Source organism: Saimiri boliviensis, chromosome 14 (assembly GCF_048565385.1).
Source record: "Saimiri boliviensis isolate mSaiBol1 chromosome 14, mSaiBol1.pri, whole genome shotgun sequence".
In the NCBI taxonomy this organism is placed as follows: Eukaryota; Metazoa; Chordata; class Mammalia; order Primates; family Cebidae; genus Saimiri; species Saimiri boliviensis.
The window spans coordinates 20,660,445-20,676,130 of record NC_133462.1 but is presented as its reverse complement, the minus strand read 5'-3'; the positions used below and the strand labels follow the sequence as shown (position 1 = coordinate 20,676,130).

General features: G+C 57.3%; 2 protein-coding genes across 3 annotated transcripts; both read left to right on the top strand.

Annotated features, from left to right (window-relative positions):
• The first annotated feature begins 13 nt into the window (after positions 1-13).
• USF2 (upstream transcription factor 2, c-fos interacting) lies at positions 14-9,879 on the top strand. 2 transcript variants are annotated; one of them, XM_039465521.2, is made up of 10 exons: positions 14-358; positions 628-674; positions 763-881; positions 982-1,182; positions 1,602-1,752; positions 1,874-1,961; positions 2,230-2,288; positions 8,737-8,831; positions 8,984-9,112; positions 9,205-9,879. In XM_039465521.2, the coding sequence occupies exons 1-10, from the start codon at positions 297-299 to the stop codon at positions 9,292-9,294; spliced, it is 1,041 nt and encodes a 346-aa protein (XP_039321455.1). In that variant the 5' UTR covers positions 14-296; the 3' UTR covers positions 9,295-9,879. The 2 variants fall into 2 exon arrangements, with proteins under 2 accessions (XP_039321455.1, XP_039321454.1); XM_039465520.2 differs by having other exon boundaries at positions 260-358; positions 8,984-9,879.
• A 107-nt stretch (positions 9,880-9,986) lies between these two features.
• On the top strand, positions 9,987-15,356 carry HAMP (hepcidin antimicrobial peptide). The gene is made up of 5 exons (XM_010347913.3): positions 9,987-10,972; positions 11,328-11,444; positions 12,687-12,860; positions 15,002-15,061; positions 15,151-15,356. Exons 3-5 carry the CDS (start codon positions 12,771-12,773, stop codon positions 15,253-15,255), a joined length of 255 nt encoding a protein of 84 aa, XP_010346215.1. The 5' UTR covers positions 9,987-10,972; positions 11,328-11,444; positions 12,687-12,770; the 3' UTR covers positions 15,256-15,356.
• Positions 15,357-15,686: the final 330 nt, after the last annotated feature.

Below are 15,686 nucleotides of genomic sequence, written 5' to 3'. Positions count from 1 at the left end.
GGAGCCTCGGGCCGCCCGGAGCCGGCGGGCGGGCGGAGGCGGAGGCCGCGGCGGCTGCAGCGGCTGCAGGAGCGGCGGCGGCTGCGGCTGCGGCGGCGGCATCTCCTCCTCACATGACCCCACTGTTTGTCCCCGTGATCAGCGCGAGCGGCTCCCGTATCTCCTCCGTCCCCTCCTGCCGCGCGGCGTGAGCGCCGGGCTCGGGGCCCCCCCGGCCGCCCGCCCCCTCCCCTCCCTCCCTCCCCTCCCCTCCCCTCCCCCCCGGGCCCCGCGCCCCCCCCGCCCCCGCCCCCCCCATGGACATGCTGGACCCGGGTCTGGATCCCGCTGCCTCGGCCACCGCTGCTGCCGCCGCCAGGTAAGAGCCCCGGCCGGGCCGTGCCCCCGCGCCCCAGCCCCGGCCCCGCGGCCTGCAGGCCAGGCCGCCATGATCCCAAGCGGCCGCCGGCCCGGCTCAAAATGGAGGCCGCCGGTGCGGGGGGGACCCGGCACCTCCCGTCCCCGGACCCCGGCCTCAGCGGCGCCCCTGACCTCAGGCGCCGCCGGGCGGGACTGGGGCCCCACAGCTGGGCGTGGGGGCGGGGGCGCGGGCCGCGCTGACCCCGCTCCCTCCTGTGCCCGTGGCAGCCACGACAAGGGACCCGAGGCGGAGGAGGGCGTCGAGCTGCAGGAAGGTGAGTGCTTGCCGGGCCGGCCGCGCCCGGGGAGGGCTGGGGGCTCCAGGCGCGGCCCTGACAGTGCCCCGACCCTCCTCGGCCCCAGGCGGGGACGGCCCAGGGGCGGAGGAGCAGACGGCGGTGGCCATCACCAGCGTCCAGCAGGCGGCGTTCGGCGACCACAACATCCAGTACCAGTTCCGCACAGAGACGAATGGAGGACAGGTGAGCTGCGGGCCGCGAGGAACTGGCGGGCGGGCGAGCGTGCGGGGAAGGCTCGGACTTGGCCCCAGCGCCGGCCTCGCCGCTCTGCTGCCCCCTGCAGGTGACATACCGCGTAGTCCAGGTGACTGATGGTCAGCTGGACGGCCAGGGCGACACGGCTGGCGCCGTCAGCGTCGTGTCCACCGCTGCCTTCGCGGGGGGGCAGCAGGCTGTGACCCAGGTGGGTGTGGACGGGGCAGCCCAGCGCCCGGGCCCCGCTGCTGCCTCTGTGCCCCCAGGTCCTGCAGCGCCCTTTCCGCTGGTAGGTGCCCCGCCACCCCTGGGAGGGTGGAGAGGGGACATTGGCTGGGCTCTTGGGGAGCCCCGGGGGTGGGATGCTGTGTCGCCCAGTGGATGCTGCCCTCAGGCCTCAGGCTTTGCGGTGTCGGATCCCTGTTGCGCACAGTGAAACCTGGGGAACAGTACTCTTGGAATTTTTTTTTTTTTCTGCAAAATGGGAATGATGTGTCTAGGAGAAAAGTTTCTTAGACTGCTTAGCAAATGATCGCCAACTTCCTGCCTGTTCCAGGGCAGTCTGAGACACTGGACGACTGCTACATGCAGGAGTCTTCACTCTTCTGTTAATTGCAGAAAATGTAGTAAACCCCAAACTCAGCAATGAGGGGACGGGATGGGGGAACAGAGAAAGCTAAGGGTAGTCTCTGCCCTCCTATTCCCCAGGCTGTGATCCAAAATCCCTTCAGCAATGGTGGCAGCCCCGCAGCTGAGGCTGTCAGCGGGGAGGCACGATTTGCTTATTTCCCGGCGTCCAGTGTGGGAGATACTACGGCTGTGTCTGTACAGACCACAGACCAGAGCTTGCAGGCTGGAGGTGAGGAGAGGAAGAAGCCAGATTGGCAGGCAGGGGAGGCAACTGGTCCAGCAGGGAGGGAAGCCCCCACAACCAGTTCTGACTCTGCCCTCTCGTGCCACTAACCCCCCGTTCCCTGCAGGCCAGTTCTATGTCATGATGACTCCCCAGGATGTACTTCAGACAGGAACACAGAGGACGATTGCCCCCCGGACACACCCCTACTCTCCGTACGTGCAGGGGGCACCAGGAGGGCCTGGCATTGGAACCAAAGGAAGGGAGGAGTTTCTGGAGTAGAAGCTGGGCAGTTAGTATGAAGCGGGTGCATGGTGTAGTATTTTCTGTTCTTTGCCTGTTTCTGCTACTCTAGTGCGTATAAAGTATCATCTCTTTTCTCTCTTTACCTAGATTTATCTTGCAAAGATAATTTTTAAGTCTGATGCTTGAGCAAACAGATCTGCCATAATACATGCCCCCTTTTCTTTCCTCCTTTTCTAGAAAAATCGATGGAACCAGAACACCCCGAGATGAGAGGAGAAGAGCCCAGCACAATGAAGGTGAGGACAAGGTGGGGCTTCAGGCCCCCCTGACCACCACCCTCACAGGCTCAGCTGGCCCCGGGGTGTGGCGTGACAGAGAGGGAGGCCACTCTGGCCCAAGCCTGCCACAAGTGCTCCAGAGGGCTTCACTGGACGCTGAAAAGGTAGAAAATGAGCAACGAAGGGAGAGTACAGTGTCAGGAGCAGAGGAGCAGGGACCGTGAACAGGGAGTGTGTGCTGACCCAGCTGATGATCTTGAATTCATGGCCCACATCTAAGGTGGGGGATTTCACATTCCCATTTGGATTGCCTGCCCTGCTTGAAAAATAGGGCTGACCGGGTTCACCTGGGCTGACCTTTCCACGTGGCAGCTGTCGTGCTCACATCCCTCACTCCCATGCCTGCCTGGTCTCCAGAAGTAGGTCTGGTCCCCCAGGGAGCACATCTGAGGGAGAAACTGCGTGAAGCGCTGTCTGAGGCTGTAGCATTCTGCCTTTCCAGAAACACCAAGTCTCGCCTCAGGTCATTTGGCACTCAGCACCGTCCTCTCCTCTCCTCCCTTCGCCCCCCCCTCCCCTTAGTAGCCCTGCAGTGTGCAAGTGCCAGGGGAGCGTTTATACCCAAACAACCATCATTCAACAAATACTTACTGCCCGTGGATTCCAGGCTGAGCGGCACGGGCCCTGTGCCAGGTCTGGAGTCTGGCCTGGAGTGTCAGAGAGGCTCGAAGGCTGGAGGGCTTGAGTCTCATGGGACTTTGATGTGGGGTGGGCTGGGGTGAGGCATCCCCAGGGAGAGGGGAGTGTGGGTCAGATTGCTTTGTGGGGTTCTGGTTTGGTTGTGGGAGAGGTTCCATGTGGAATGCCTCAGGAAGGAAGACTGGGAAGATCAGGAAGGCCTTGAATGTCCGAGCGAGGCCGTGAGTCTTGAGTCCTAAAGGTGGCGATGGGACTGGGGTCTGTGGCCCAGGTAGTTGTGTTTTGAACCGTTCCTCTGAGTTCAGGTGTTCATGCCGTTCATTCAGCGTGTGTGTTCGGCCAGCCCCCATTTTGCATCAGATACGGCAGTGCGGTGGTTAACAGGACAGACGAGGTCTGAGCGCTCTGTGCATTCTGGTGGAAGAGATGGAAGTCACACAACCAGAGCAGGTGTCAGGCAGCATGGGCAGCCACAGGCAGAGTTGGAAAGCTGGGGAAGGAGGTGGCGGGTGATGACAGCACAGCAGTGTACCCTGAAGGGCTCTCTGAGAGGTGACATTTAAACAGAGGCCTGAAGGGACCTGAGGGAAGGGGCCTGTTGAGAACCTCAGGAGAGTCCCAGGCAGAGGGAAGAGCTAGAACACAGGCCAGGCCCTGAGCCGGGGCCACTGCGGTGTGTCTGCAGAAGAGCAGAATTCAAGAAAGAAAAGAGGAACCTGGTGCAATGGAGGGGGCTGCCCAGGCCAGATGGTGGAGGACTTTGGAAGAGGTCCCCAGTGTGGCTGTCTGGGCCCCTGCAGTTTTATTCCGGGGTGATAAGAAGCCAGCGGAGGGGTTTGTGCTTGGAGGCTGCTGGCAGGGCTGGTGGGAAGAGGCTGGGAGGTAGGAGGCCATGTAGGTGTCAAGCCTGAGACAGGGCAGGGGAGCAGGAAGATGGGGGGAGGACTCCAAGGCTGGAGAGTCAGGTTTCATGCCGGATTCCTGTGCTTGGAAGGGAAGGGGTGCATCTGAGCTTGGCTTTGGGACGCATTGAGTTTAGGGGGCCCCAGGGCAGCCCCAGCCCCACTGCTTACCTACGGTGGCGAGCATTAGGGTGGTTCTTAATCTCCATGCCTGTCCTCCCTCTGTGAAATGCTGGAAGCACAGCTGCCCCTGCGGGGGTGCAGTGAGTCGTGGTGGCCACATAGTAAGGCTGAAGAGAAGACTCGGGACCCTCCCACCCCCTGTCACTCCCACCTCTCCCTTGGTTAATTCGACTCTGGCAGCCTTGAGACTTTCTCATCCTGTGAAGCAGTCGCCATCACCTGCCCGCTTCTCCAGCTCTGTCCCATCTCTGCTCTCCTGACCTCCAGATCATCTGCCCCCATCTGCTCATCCTCCCAGTACCCTCGGCCGTCTGGCTCATTGCTCTACCTAAACAACTCCACTTCAGGTCACCTATGGTGACCCCATTGCCACATCCACTGGCCTCCTTTGCTGTCTGGGCTCCAAGCATCTGACGCTGCCTGTGTCTCTCTGTTCCTTTCTGGAATCTTCTTTCACCTCTATCCTTTTTGATTCTCCTGTGATCTTTGTCCCTCCTGCCCCACTGTTAACAATGCAATCTCCAGGGCTCTCCCAGTTCCAAGGGAGTAGATGGGAGCGCCTGGGAATCTGTTTTCCACCAGCTCTTCAGGTGATTTTCATAGTCCACTAAAAAGAGCTGTTTCTGAGAAAAACGCAGTTTTTGAGAAACTGCTTTTGCTGCAGGTGTTTCCTTTTTTTTTTTTTTTTTTTTTGATAAGTGGGGGGGGGGGGTCTCACTCTGTCACCAGGCTGGAGTGCAGTGGCACAATCACAGCTCACTGCAGCCTTGACCTTCCAGGCTCAAGTGATTCTCCCATCTCAGGCTTCTGAGTAGCTGGGACCACAGGCAGGTGCCATCACATGGGGTCATTTTTTATCTGTAGAGTCGAGGGCTTGCTATGCTGCCCAGCTTGTCTTGAACTTCTGGCTCAAGCAGTCCTCCGGCCTTGGCTATGGGCCTGAGTCTTGCCCAGTCTTGCTGGTGTTTCTTAAGGTCCAGCCCCTTCTTCCGTCGGCCTCAGGTGTATGACGCGTGAGGCCAGGGGCGGGCTCGGGAGCTTTTGGTCAGTATCCCCCAAACTCTGTTCCCACTTGTAGGTGTTCCTCTTTTCTCTTTGCTCCAGAAGAGTGTGTGACTCACGAAAAGTTGAGGACTGTTTCTTGATGTCCTCCCAGGCTTCGCCCACCAGCTGGCTCCTGGTAATGCACAGAGCTGGATTTCCATTCCATTCCTCTCATTGGAACTCCAACCCCACATTTTGAACTACCCGTTCAAGATCTCCATCTCTGGACATCCCTGCAATGCCTCAAATTCAACTCGCCCAAAACAGAACGTGCCATCTCCCCTCTCCAAAGGCTCTCAGGCAACGTTCCTCTTTCCAGAGCAGCAAAAGCCACCCCTGTCACAGTTGCCCAGGCTGGAAGCTAAAACTAGAGTTGCTTTCAACTCTGCCCTCTTCCCTTACGGCCGCAATCCCCAAGTTTTCGTTCTGTGGCGAATTTCAGATCTGCTTCTTTCACTTCTTTTTCCCTCCTTCCCACCACTTCTTGGTACTATAGCAGCTCATCCCAGAGTCACAAACTCAACGGCTGCAGGGGCCTGAGGGAGGGAGGTGGCATGTCAGGAAGGGGCGTGTGGTGGGGCGTGGTGGCTCACACCTGTAATCCCAGTACTTTGGGAGGCCAAGGTGGGTGGATCACTTGAGCCCAGGAGTTCGAGACCATGCTGGGCAATGTGGTGAAACCATGTCTCTACCCAAAAACTTAAAAAATTAGCCAGGCCTGGTGGCGCATGCCTATAATCCCAGCTTCTCAGGAAGCTGTCGGGGAGGATGGCTTGAGCCCGGGAGGTGGAGGTTGCAGTGAGCTGAGATTACACTCCAGCCTGAGCAACAGAGCCAAACCCTGTCTCAGAAAAGAATAGGAAGGGGTGTGGGAACCCCCAGTGTTGTGGGGCATGTGTGTCCTGCCTGAAGGATGGCCCTTTCCCAGTGTTCAGGTTTTCTGTCTTGATTTTCTTTGCTTGTTCTACCAGTTCTTGAGAAGGGTGTCCGTGTCTCTCCCGATATTTGTGGATTTGTCCATTTCTTCCTTCAGTCCTGGCAAGTTTTGCTTCTGAATTTTTTTTTTTTTTTTTTTTTTTTGAGACAAGAGTCTTGGTCTGTCGTCCAGTTTGCAGTGCAGTGGCGCGGTCTCGGGTCGCTGCAACCTCCGCCTCCTGCGTTCAAGCAATTCTTGTGCCTCAGCCTCCTGAGCAGCTGGGATTACAGGCACACACCACTATGCCTGGCTAATAAATTTTGTATTTTCAGTAGAGATGGGGTTTCGCCACGTTGGCCAGTCTGGTCTCGAACTCCTGGCCTCATGTGATCCACCTGTCATGGCCTCCCAAAGTCCTGGGATTACAGGCATAAGCCACCCCATCCGGCCTCTGAATTTTGTTTTTAAGTGTCCTGTGGAGTAACTGAAGTGCTTCTGCAGAATGGACGTGGCCTTGGTCCTAGTAGGCCTTCCCGTATTTCTAATGTGCTGTGATGGTCTTCTGAAGCCGCAGGCTGGACAGCATCACCACCTGCTAAAGTCAGGGCCTAGACTCAAGGGCCTGGGCCTCCAGCGGAGGAGGAGATGCAGTCCTGACCTGCCAGCCGGTCTTGACAAGCTCTTCGCACCCCCACACAGCCACAGTGTGTTTTCAGGCCACCATTTCTGGGATCTTCCCACCTGTCTGCCTTACAGCCCTTCTTCTCAGGAACCAGCCTGAGTGTTTCCTGGCTCTCTGAGGATTCGTTCCACCCCCATTCCCATGCAGAGGCCATGGCCCGGCGTCTGGCATTCCCCAGGCACTTTGTACCATCTTCAACGGTGACACAAATGCTATGGCGTCAGTGCCACCTGCCCACAGTGGTGCTGCAAGTGCCAGTGGGGTGGTGCTGCTTCCACCCTGGACCCTGGCTTGGCAGAAGACCTGGCACGCAGTAGGGCAGGCAGTAGGTACTTAAGAAGTAATCACATGCTGGAGAGGATATAGCTGCAGCCGGTGCCCAGCCCTTGAGAGGACCACAGGAGGGCAGAGGCTGAAATGAGGCCGCCTACCAAGTTCCTCCATGGACTTCTGGGCGTGGAGTGCTGTGCTGGGGACTGCGCCAGCGGTGCTTCCAGGCCTGGCCTCTCAGCTCCACTGATGCTTTTGGCCACGGAGTTCCCGCAGGCAGGTGTGGCTGTTTCTGGTGGGAGGGTTCAGAGCACTGTGACAGTCATAGGGGAGCAAGCGGTCACTGAGCCCTGCACAGGGCCTGGACCCTGCTCTCTAGTGAGCACTGATCTTGGGGTATCGGTTTTGGAGGAAAGAGAGGAGCACGAGGGTGGAAGAGGGGCCAGGGAAGAGTGGTCATGGTGGGAGGGGAGAGTCCACGTCCATGAGGGTTTGTCACTCGGGCCTGAGTGGGAAGCATTGAAGGCTGGGAGGGCTGGTCAGTAGCATGCGGACACAGCCCAGAGAAGCCAGAGGGGTTTGCTGGTGGGTGGGCCCAGCCTTCTCAAGGGAACGGCAGGGCCGGGGAGCTGCTGATCTTGGGGCATGAGGGCAATGGGCAGGCTGTGGCCCACTCCTCCTCCTCACGCTCACCGGAGCCCTGCCCGGTTTCCCGTCACCACTACCCAAGGGTTGGAAAACACCCCTGGCCTTCCTGCCACATCCGCACTAGCCATAGGCTCCATTCCCCTCCACAAATGCCCTAGACAGCCTGAGCCACCCTGGCAGGGGGCTGGGGGTCCATAGGGTGGGAGTTGGGGGTAGCTAAGCATTCTTTCCTGTCTCCACGGTGCCTGGTGCTGGGGCTTGGCAGGCGGTGAAGGGTTGGGACAGCCTGGCTTCAGCAGGCCCTGAGCCAGGGGTCTCAGGCTCTGGGACACACAGACCCCAGGCAGGTATCAGGATGGGATGTGCTCTGGGGGCAGCTGCCGCCCGGCCAACACAGTTGGGGTGAGATTGTGGAGTTTTACGGAGTTAAGTCACAAATCTGCGTTTTTAAAGTAAAATCTTCTATGAGTTGCCATCTCTGGCCTTCAGCATAGGGTTTGTGTCTCTCCTGGGTGAGCCGATGCCCTGTGAGCCGCAGGTACCAGTTAGGAGCTGCCATTGCCCTGTGTAAGGATTTTAAGCAGGGGCGAAACATAGTCAGACTAGGACTTAGGGATGAGGGAAAAAAACAAAATTACGCGGCCCAGAGTCTCTGGGGAGACTGGAGAATCCAGTGCAGGGGCTGCCGGAGCCAGAGAGGGAACCTGTCCTAACGAAGAGGAGCCCAGCCCATCCCTGCCTCCCAGTATGTGCCCACTGTGGCCAGAGCGCCATTTCTCCAAATAAGCCAGCGATGCCAGTTACGACGTGAAATTTCCTTATTTTTAACTGTCAATTCAAATTTGTACAAGTATGGCCAGGCAGGCCCCCAAAATGAACTCAAAGTGCCTGGCCTTTGATACCCGTCCTGGCACTAGATGGCTCAGCTTTCCTTGTTACACTTGAGAAGCTGGGGTGGGGGCTGGCTGGGCTCATGTTTCGGCCCTGCACTTCCCAGGGCTGTGGTCTGGGTGGGGCCTGCACCGTGCCTTGGTGTCCTCGGGGTGAGCCTCTGCCCTGTGAGGATGGCCGCTCAGGCACAAGCACTGTCAGCGAAGCCGTGGCTGTGACTGTTTCCTGCAGTGGAGCGGAGGCGGAGAGACAAGATCAACAACTGGATCGTCCAGCTTTCGAAAATCATTCCAGACTGTAATGCAGACAACAGCAAGACGGGAGCGGTGAGCGCCCCGGACCCTCAGGGGCTGCAGCGGGCCTGGCCCCCAGCCCTTGCACGCAGAAAGTCCAACTGCCATGGGGCTTGGGAGTCGTCCTGGGGTGGGGGCCAGTGGGTGGTGCCCGCCCTAAGGCTCCTGGTCCCCTCGCCCCCCAGAGTAAAGGAGGGATCCTGTCCAAGGCCTGTGATTACATCCGGGAGCTGCGCCAGACCAACCAGCGCATGCAGGAGACCTTCAAGGAGGCCGAGCGGCTGCAGATGGACAACGAACTCCTGAGGCAGCAGGTGGGTGCCAGGCCTGGAGTGGGTCAGGGCCCAGGAGCCCCAGAGGCCAGGCACTGGCCCTCTACTCCCTTGTCCCCCGTCGTGTCCGCCAGATCGAGGAGCTGAAGAATGAGAACGCCCTGCTTCGAGCCCAGCTGCAGCAGCACAACCTGGAGATGGTGGGCGAGAGCACCCGGCAGTGATGCCCGCCGCCACCGCGCAGCCGCCGCCGCCCACGCCGGCCTCTGCTGCCCCCTTCCCCAGCCCTTAGCACAGAGAGGGACACACGCCCCTCCCCCAGCTGCGTTTTTTTATAGTAGATTTTTAACAAAAAAAAAAAAAAACGGGGAGAAATAATGCATTTCTGTGGATACAGTGCCCACCGCCCTCCTCCACTTGGAAACGGTATCCTCCCTCCCCATCCGTCTGTCTGTCGCCCTACTCCTGGCCCTCACTAAGCCCCAGCACTTCTAGTGGTCTCACCTGGAGGCAGGAGGGAGGGGGACGGAGGCCCTGCTGCGTCCCACTGCCTCCTGGTCTCTGGAGGTACTGAGACAGGGTGCTGATGGGAAGGAGCGGAGCCTTTGGTGGGGGCCACCCAGGGCCTGGACCTACACAGGGTGGCAACATCCCACTCCACCTCTTGTTTCTGGGTCCCTGCTCCCCTTTGGGTGTGTGTGTGTGTGTTTTAATTTTCTTTATGGAAAAAATTGACAAAAAAAAAAAAATAGAGAGAGAGAGAGGTATTTAACTGCAATAAACTGGCCCTATGTGGCCCCCGCCTTGTCTGCTTGTGTGTCTGTCCGTCTCAGGAGTGGGGATGGGGCCTGGGGTCTGCAGAGCTCCACAAGGCACCGTTCCACTGTTGTGCACATGGCTGTGTACCGTCCCTGCCAGCTGCACCACCCGGTACCCAGTGGTTGGATGGATGAAGGACTTAAGGAATGAATGTCCCGTTTGAGGCCCTAGGTGTGTATGAGGGTGTGGAGCAGCAGGAACTGGGGTCAAGGACGTGTCCCATGTTGGAGGAGAGGCTGGGGTCTCTGTGTCAGCAGTTCCTGGAAACAGGACCAGCCCCTGGGCCTACCCTGCTGGGCTGAAGCCCTTCCCTCTGCATCAGCCAATGGTGGGGCCTGGCCTTGAGCCCCTCACCCCTGGAGAGGGCAGATAGCCAGAGCGCCAAGCTTGGCCCGTCAGCCTGTCGCCTTCCACCGAGGCTCTGGCGCCTGTGCTGTGACCCCTGCCCTGGCTGATGATGAAACCTGGCCCGAGCTGAGATGCAGTCTGGTAGGGCTGGGGGCTGCCGCATGTCTCCCCGAGTGAGCGTGCCCCGACTCTCTGAGCCCTGCCTCATCCTGCAACCCCCTTCAGCTCCTTCCAGTCCCAGGAGCTGGGCTTGCCACTCTGCTCACCTTGTGGAGCTCAATGCCCTACCTTACCCCAAATGCACCCCACCTTGTCTCTTCCCTCAAGAGCCCTGTCTCCTTTTCCTAGCCATTCCCATCTGAAGCCATCTTTATTCACTCAGTTTTCAGAGATAGGGTCTCACTTTTGTCACCCAGGCTAGAGTGTAGTGGCGATGATCATGGCTCACTGTAACGTTGACCGACTATGGCCAGGTTTCTGTAGAGATGGGGTCTCACCTTGTTACCCAGGCTGTGGCATGAGGAGCTTCCCACGTGGTGTGGATGGGGAGGCAGATGATGGGGCCTGTCCATTTCTGTGCTTTGAGTGGGCCTTGGCAGCGGCTCAGCAGCCAGGAAGAAATGTTCATTCCTTGACAACAACATTCCCAGGCTCTGGTGACTGGACTGACACTGGATGGCCCTGGAATGAAAGAGAAAAAGTGGCAAAATGTCCAAGGGCCCATCTGGAACCAAGGTTTGTCGGTCCCTTGGGCCATGTGCACCCTGAGCTGGACCTAGTAGTGGATAGGAATAGTGGCAGTGGGCGGGAATAGTGGCAGTGGGTGGGAATAATGGCAGTGGGTGAGAATAGTGGCAGTGGGCGGGAATAGTGGCAGTGGGTGAGAATAGTGGCAGTGGATGGGAATAGTGGCAGTGGGCGGGAATAGTGGCAGTGGATGGATGATTGCTAACAGCCAGCAGTCAGGCAGCCTGGGTTTATTCCCCAGCCATTGGGGTCCTAAGGAACCAGCTCCCTGTAAACATCCCTGGCTTGTAGTGCTTGCCGATTTCTGTATGTCAATCAATACTCCCACCGCTGCTGATTTCAGGGTACCACCATGATGCTACTGAATGCAGAATTTCGAGATGTGCGTGGTCTGCTCTGGAGCAGGTCTAACAAGCCACTGTGCCCTGCTGTGCTTTAGGGGAGATGGGGAAGCCTATGGGTAAGTCCACAGGCCCTGGGGTCAGGTTGTCCAGGCCAGCTCTGCCTCTGTCTGGGCAAGCTTGGGCTATACCCTGATCTCTGACTTTGGTGCGTTTTCTTTAAAGTGAAGGAAATGAGTGTTCAGGGAGGAGGCTCCTAAGAGGGAGCAGGGTCTGGGGAGCCCAGGCCCCTGGGGTTGGATGGCTGAGAAGGCAGCCCCTGAATACAGAGCAGAGCCCAGGGTGGGGCAGCAAGTGCTGCTGGGAGAATAAGCGGCACAGGCTGAGCTGGTGCAGAAGTGAGTTAACATATGTGCTGTCTTACAAAATGCACTCATCAGACAGCAGATGTTAGCTATTATTGTTACCGTTATTTCATATTTTATAGATGGTCTCACTCTGTCAGCCAGACTGGAGTACAGTTGCATGATCATAGCTCACTACAGCCTCAACCTCCTGGGCTTAAGTGATCCTCCTGCCTCAGCCTCCCAAATAGCTGGGACTACAGATGTGTGCCACCATGCCTAGCTAACTTTGTTTAAAAATTTTTTTTGTAGAGATGGGGTCTCCCTATGTTGTCCAGGCTAGTCTTGAACTTCTGGGCTCAAGCAATCCTTATGCCTCGGCCTCCCAAAGTGCTGGGATTACAAACATGAGCCACGGTGTTGGGCCATATTACTGCTGTCATTTATGGCCAAAAGTTTGCTCAAACATTTTCCAGTTACCAGAGCCATATCTCAAGGGTCTGACACTGGGAAAACACCATGTGCGGTTCAGGGGCACACGCTGATGCCCGTCCTGCTCAGGGCTATCCAGCATTCCCAGCCAGAACCTATGCATGTGTGGTGAGAGCCCAACACAATGGATGCTTCCCCCAACAAGTCGGACACTCCTGAGGGGCCTGCAGCTGCCGGCCATGCCCCGTGCTCATGGCGGCTGAAGCAGGTGGAGGAGAGCGGAACCTTGATTCTGGTCGTCAAACTGCTTAACCGCTGAAGCAATGCAGGGAACTTTTTCCCAATCAACAGGATGATGTCATGATGGGGAAAGGTTTCCCTGGATGGCTGGGCTGGCGAGCAGTGTGTGTCTGTGGCCCCATCTGCCCCACCCCCTGGACACACCTCTGCCGGCTGAGGGTGACACAACCCTGTTCCCTGTTGCTCTGTTCCCGCTTATCTCTCCCGCCTTTTCGGCGCCACTATCTTCTTGGAAATGAGTCAGAGCAAAGGGGAGGGGGCTCAGACCACTGCCTCCCCTGGCAGGCCCCATAAAAGCGACTGTCACTGGGTCCTAGACACCAGAGCAAGCTCAAGGCCCAGCAGGGAGACAGCCGGACAGACAGCACGATGGCACTGAGCTCCCAGATCTGGGCCATCTGGCTCTTCCTCCTCCTCCTCCTTGCCAGCCTGACCAGTGGCTTCGTTTTCCCACAACAGGTAAGAGCCCAGCAGCCTGGGTCCTAGCAGGGTAGCAGGGATGGGAGAGCCAGGCCACAGCCGAGGGCACTGGAGACACCCGAGTACTGAGCAGAGCTCAGGATGGCTCGGGGACTGGCAACTGCTTAAAGAACAGGAATCAGGCCAGGCACGGTGGCTCACACCTGTAATCCCAGCACTTTGGGAGGCTGAGGCAGGTGGATCACTTGAGGTCAGTTTGAGACCAGCCTGGCCAACATGGTGAAACCCTCTCTCTACTAAAAATATAAAAATTAGCCGGGCGTGGTGGTGGGTGCCTGTAATCCCAGCTACATGGGAGACTGAGGCAGGAGAATCACGTGAACCTGGGAGGTGGAGGTTGCACGGTGAGCTGAGATTGCACCACTGCACTCCAGCCTGGGTGACAGAGCAAAACTCCATCTCCAAAAAGAGAACAGAAATCAATGAAGCACAGAGCGACAGGGACTGGAAGGTCCTAATTCCATGGATATTTATGAAGCCCCAATGCCGTGTCACTCAGTAGAGTGACCGTGATCCATTCGCCACACAGCAGTCACTTTTTTGGTTTGTTTTTTAGAGACAGGGTCTCCCTCTGTTGCCGAGGCTGGAGTGCAGTGGCACAGTCACAGCTCACTGTAGCCTCAACCTCCTGTGCTCAAGCCATCCTCCCACCTCAGCTGCCCGAGTAGCTGGGACGGCAGGCACATGCCACAGGTGGAGGGACCACGGGCGCGGTCAGGGGGCTGGCAGTCAAGCAAGTGTTTCCTGAGAAAGTGACAGCTGACCTATGTCTCGGAGGGTGAGAGATGGAGGCAGCAAAGAACCAAGGAGAAGACAAGCCAGCATAGCCCAAGGTCAGAGCTGAACCAGAGGAGAAGGTGGGCCTTGGGGATAAGGCTGAGGGTGGGCAGGTCCCAAAGTCTTGTGGGCAGCCATGCAGACACTGATTTTTCCTTGGAGTGAAGAGGAAGCCCCTGCAGGCTTTGTGTGTGTGTGTGTGTGTGTGTGTGTGTGTGTGTGTGTGTGTGTGATGAAGTCTCTCTCTTGCCCAGGCTGGAGTGCAGTGGTGTCATCTCGGCTCACTGCAACCTCCACCTCCTGGATTCAAGCAATTCTCCTGCCTCAGCCTCCTGAGTAGCTGGAATTACAGGCGCCTGCCACCACACCTGGCTAATTTTTGTACTTTTAGTAGAGATAGGGTTTCACCATGTTGGCCAGGCTGGTCTTGAATTCCTGACCTCAAGTGATCCACCTGCCTCGGACTCCCAAAGTGCTGGGATTACAGGTGCATGCCACCATACCCGGCTAATTTTTGTATTTTTAGTAGAGACAGGGTTTCCCCATGTTGGCCAGACTGGTCTTGAACTCCAGACCTCAGGTGATCTGCCCACCTCAGCCTCCCAAAGTGCTGGGATTACAGGTGTGAGCCACTTTGCCTGGCCGCCTGTAAATTTGTTAAGTGGGGAAAACCACAGTCTCACTGGCCATGTTTTTAAAAATGTTAGTCTGCCACCTGGGCACTGTGGCTCACATCTGTAATTCCAGAATTTTGGAAGGCCAAGGTAGGAAGATCACTTGAGCCCAGGAGTTTGAGACCAGCCTGGGCAACACAGCCAGACCCCACCTCTACAAAAAAATTTAAAAATGTGTCAGGTGAGGTGGTGTGCACTTGCTGTCCCAGCTACTCGGGAAGCTGAGGTAGGAGGATCGCTTGAGCAAAGGAAGCTAAGAGCGCAGTACGCCATGACTGTGCCACTGCACTCCAGCCTGGGTGACATAAGGAGACCCTGTCTCTAAAAGAGCCAACAAACAAAGTGGTTCTTCTTTGTGGCAAATGGATTGAGGGGTGAGAATGCAGGGAGATGTGTTAGGAGGCTGGCACTGGTATGCAGGCAAGGGAAGGTGATGTCCCAAAGAAGAGTCACAGCTGTGGAAAGAGGAGGCGGATCTGGGAGGTTTTGATTTTTTTAAGGAAGAACCGCCCGTGGGAAGGTGAGCAGAAGCAAGAAAGCAAGGTCCCTCCTAGAAGTCCAGCTGAGCTCTGGGTTTAAACCACTTAGAGAGGAGCAGGTTGCTGGAAGCCAGTCTAAGAGGTCCACCGGGTCCCCTGCCATCCTCAACGCCCCCTTCTGTTTTCACAGACAGGACAACTCACTGAGTTTCAACCCCAGGACAGAGTTGGAGCCAGGGCCGGCTGGATGGTGAGCAAGCCAGTGACGCCCTTCCCAGCCCCCTGCTCCCTTCCCATGCTCAGGCCTGTTCCCAGCTCACACTCCCTTCCTTCCCACAGCCCATGATCCAGAGGCGAAGGAGGCGAGACACCCACTTCCCCATCTGCATTTTCTGCTGTGGCTGCTGTCGTCAATCAAAATGTGGGATATGCTGCAAGACGTAGAACCTGCCTGCCCTGCCCCCGTCTCCTCCCTTCCTTATTTATTCCTGCTGCCCCAGAACACAGGTCTGGGAATAAAATGGCTGGTTCTTTTGTTTTCCAAACCAGAGTGTCTGTTGTCCTTCCTCTCTGCCGAGTGCCTGTGCTAAGAGCTTGTCCTGATCCCTGCCTTGCAAGTGCCAGTGCTTGGTGGGTCATGTGGGGCTGCTCGGTCCTGGAGGTTGCCAGAAAAGTTGGTAAAACACATTTGTTTCTGTTCTCCCCCTTCATGTTGCAATAGCAGGGAATGTAAGTTAATGTTTCCTCTCCTTGAGGTCTTCCTGAAACAGCAGTAGAAATCAGTGCCTATAAGGCAAGCTTGTCCAACCCGAGGGCCACATGCAGCCCAGGATGGCTTTGAATGCTGCCCAACACAAATTTGTAAACATTCTGAA

Bases quoted from the DNA above. Each gene is read 5' to 3' on its own strand.
- USF2 (XM_039465520.2), top strand. From the start codon at position 297: ATGGACATGCTGGACCCGGGTCTGGATCCCGCTGCCTCGGCCACCGCT. The intron at 1,753-1,873 runs GTGAGGAGAGGA...CGTTCCCTGCAG, and splicing joins CCAGAGCTTGCAGGCTGGAG to GCCAGTTCTATGTCATGATG. The intron at 2,289-8,736 runs GTGAGGACAAGG...TGTTTCCTGCAG, and splicing joins AAGAGCCCAGCACAATGAAG to TGGAGCGGAGGCGGAGAGAC.
- HAMP (XM_010347913.3), top strand. From the start codon at position 12,771: ATGGCACTGAGCTCCCAGATCTGGGCCATCTGGCTCTTCCTCCTCCTC. The intron at 12,861-15,001 runs GTAAGAGCCCAG...CTGTTTTCACAG, and splicing joins GCTTCGTTTTCCCACAACAG to ACAGGACAACTCACTGAGTT. The intron at 15,062-15,150 runs GTGAGCAAGCCA...TCCTTCCCACAG, and splicing joins GAGCCAGGGCCGGCTGGATG to CCCATGATCCAGAGGCGAAG.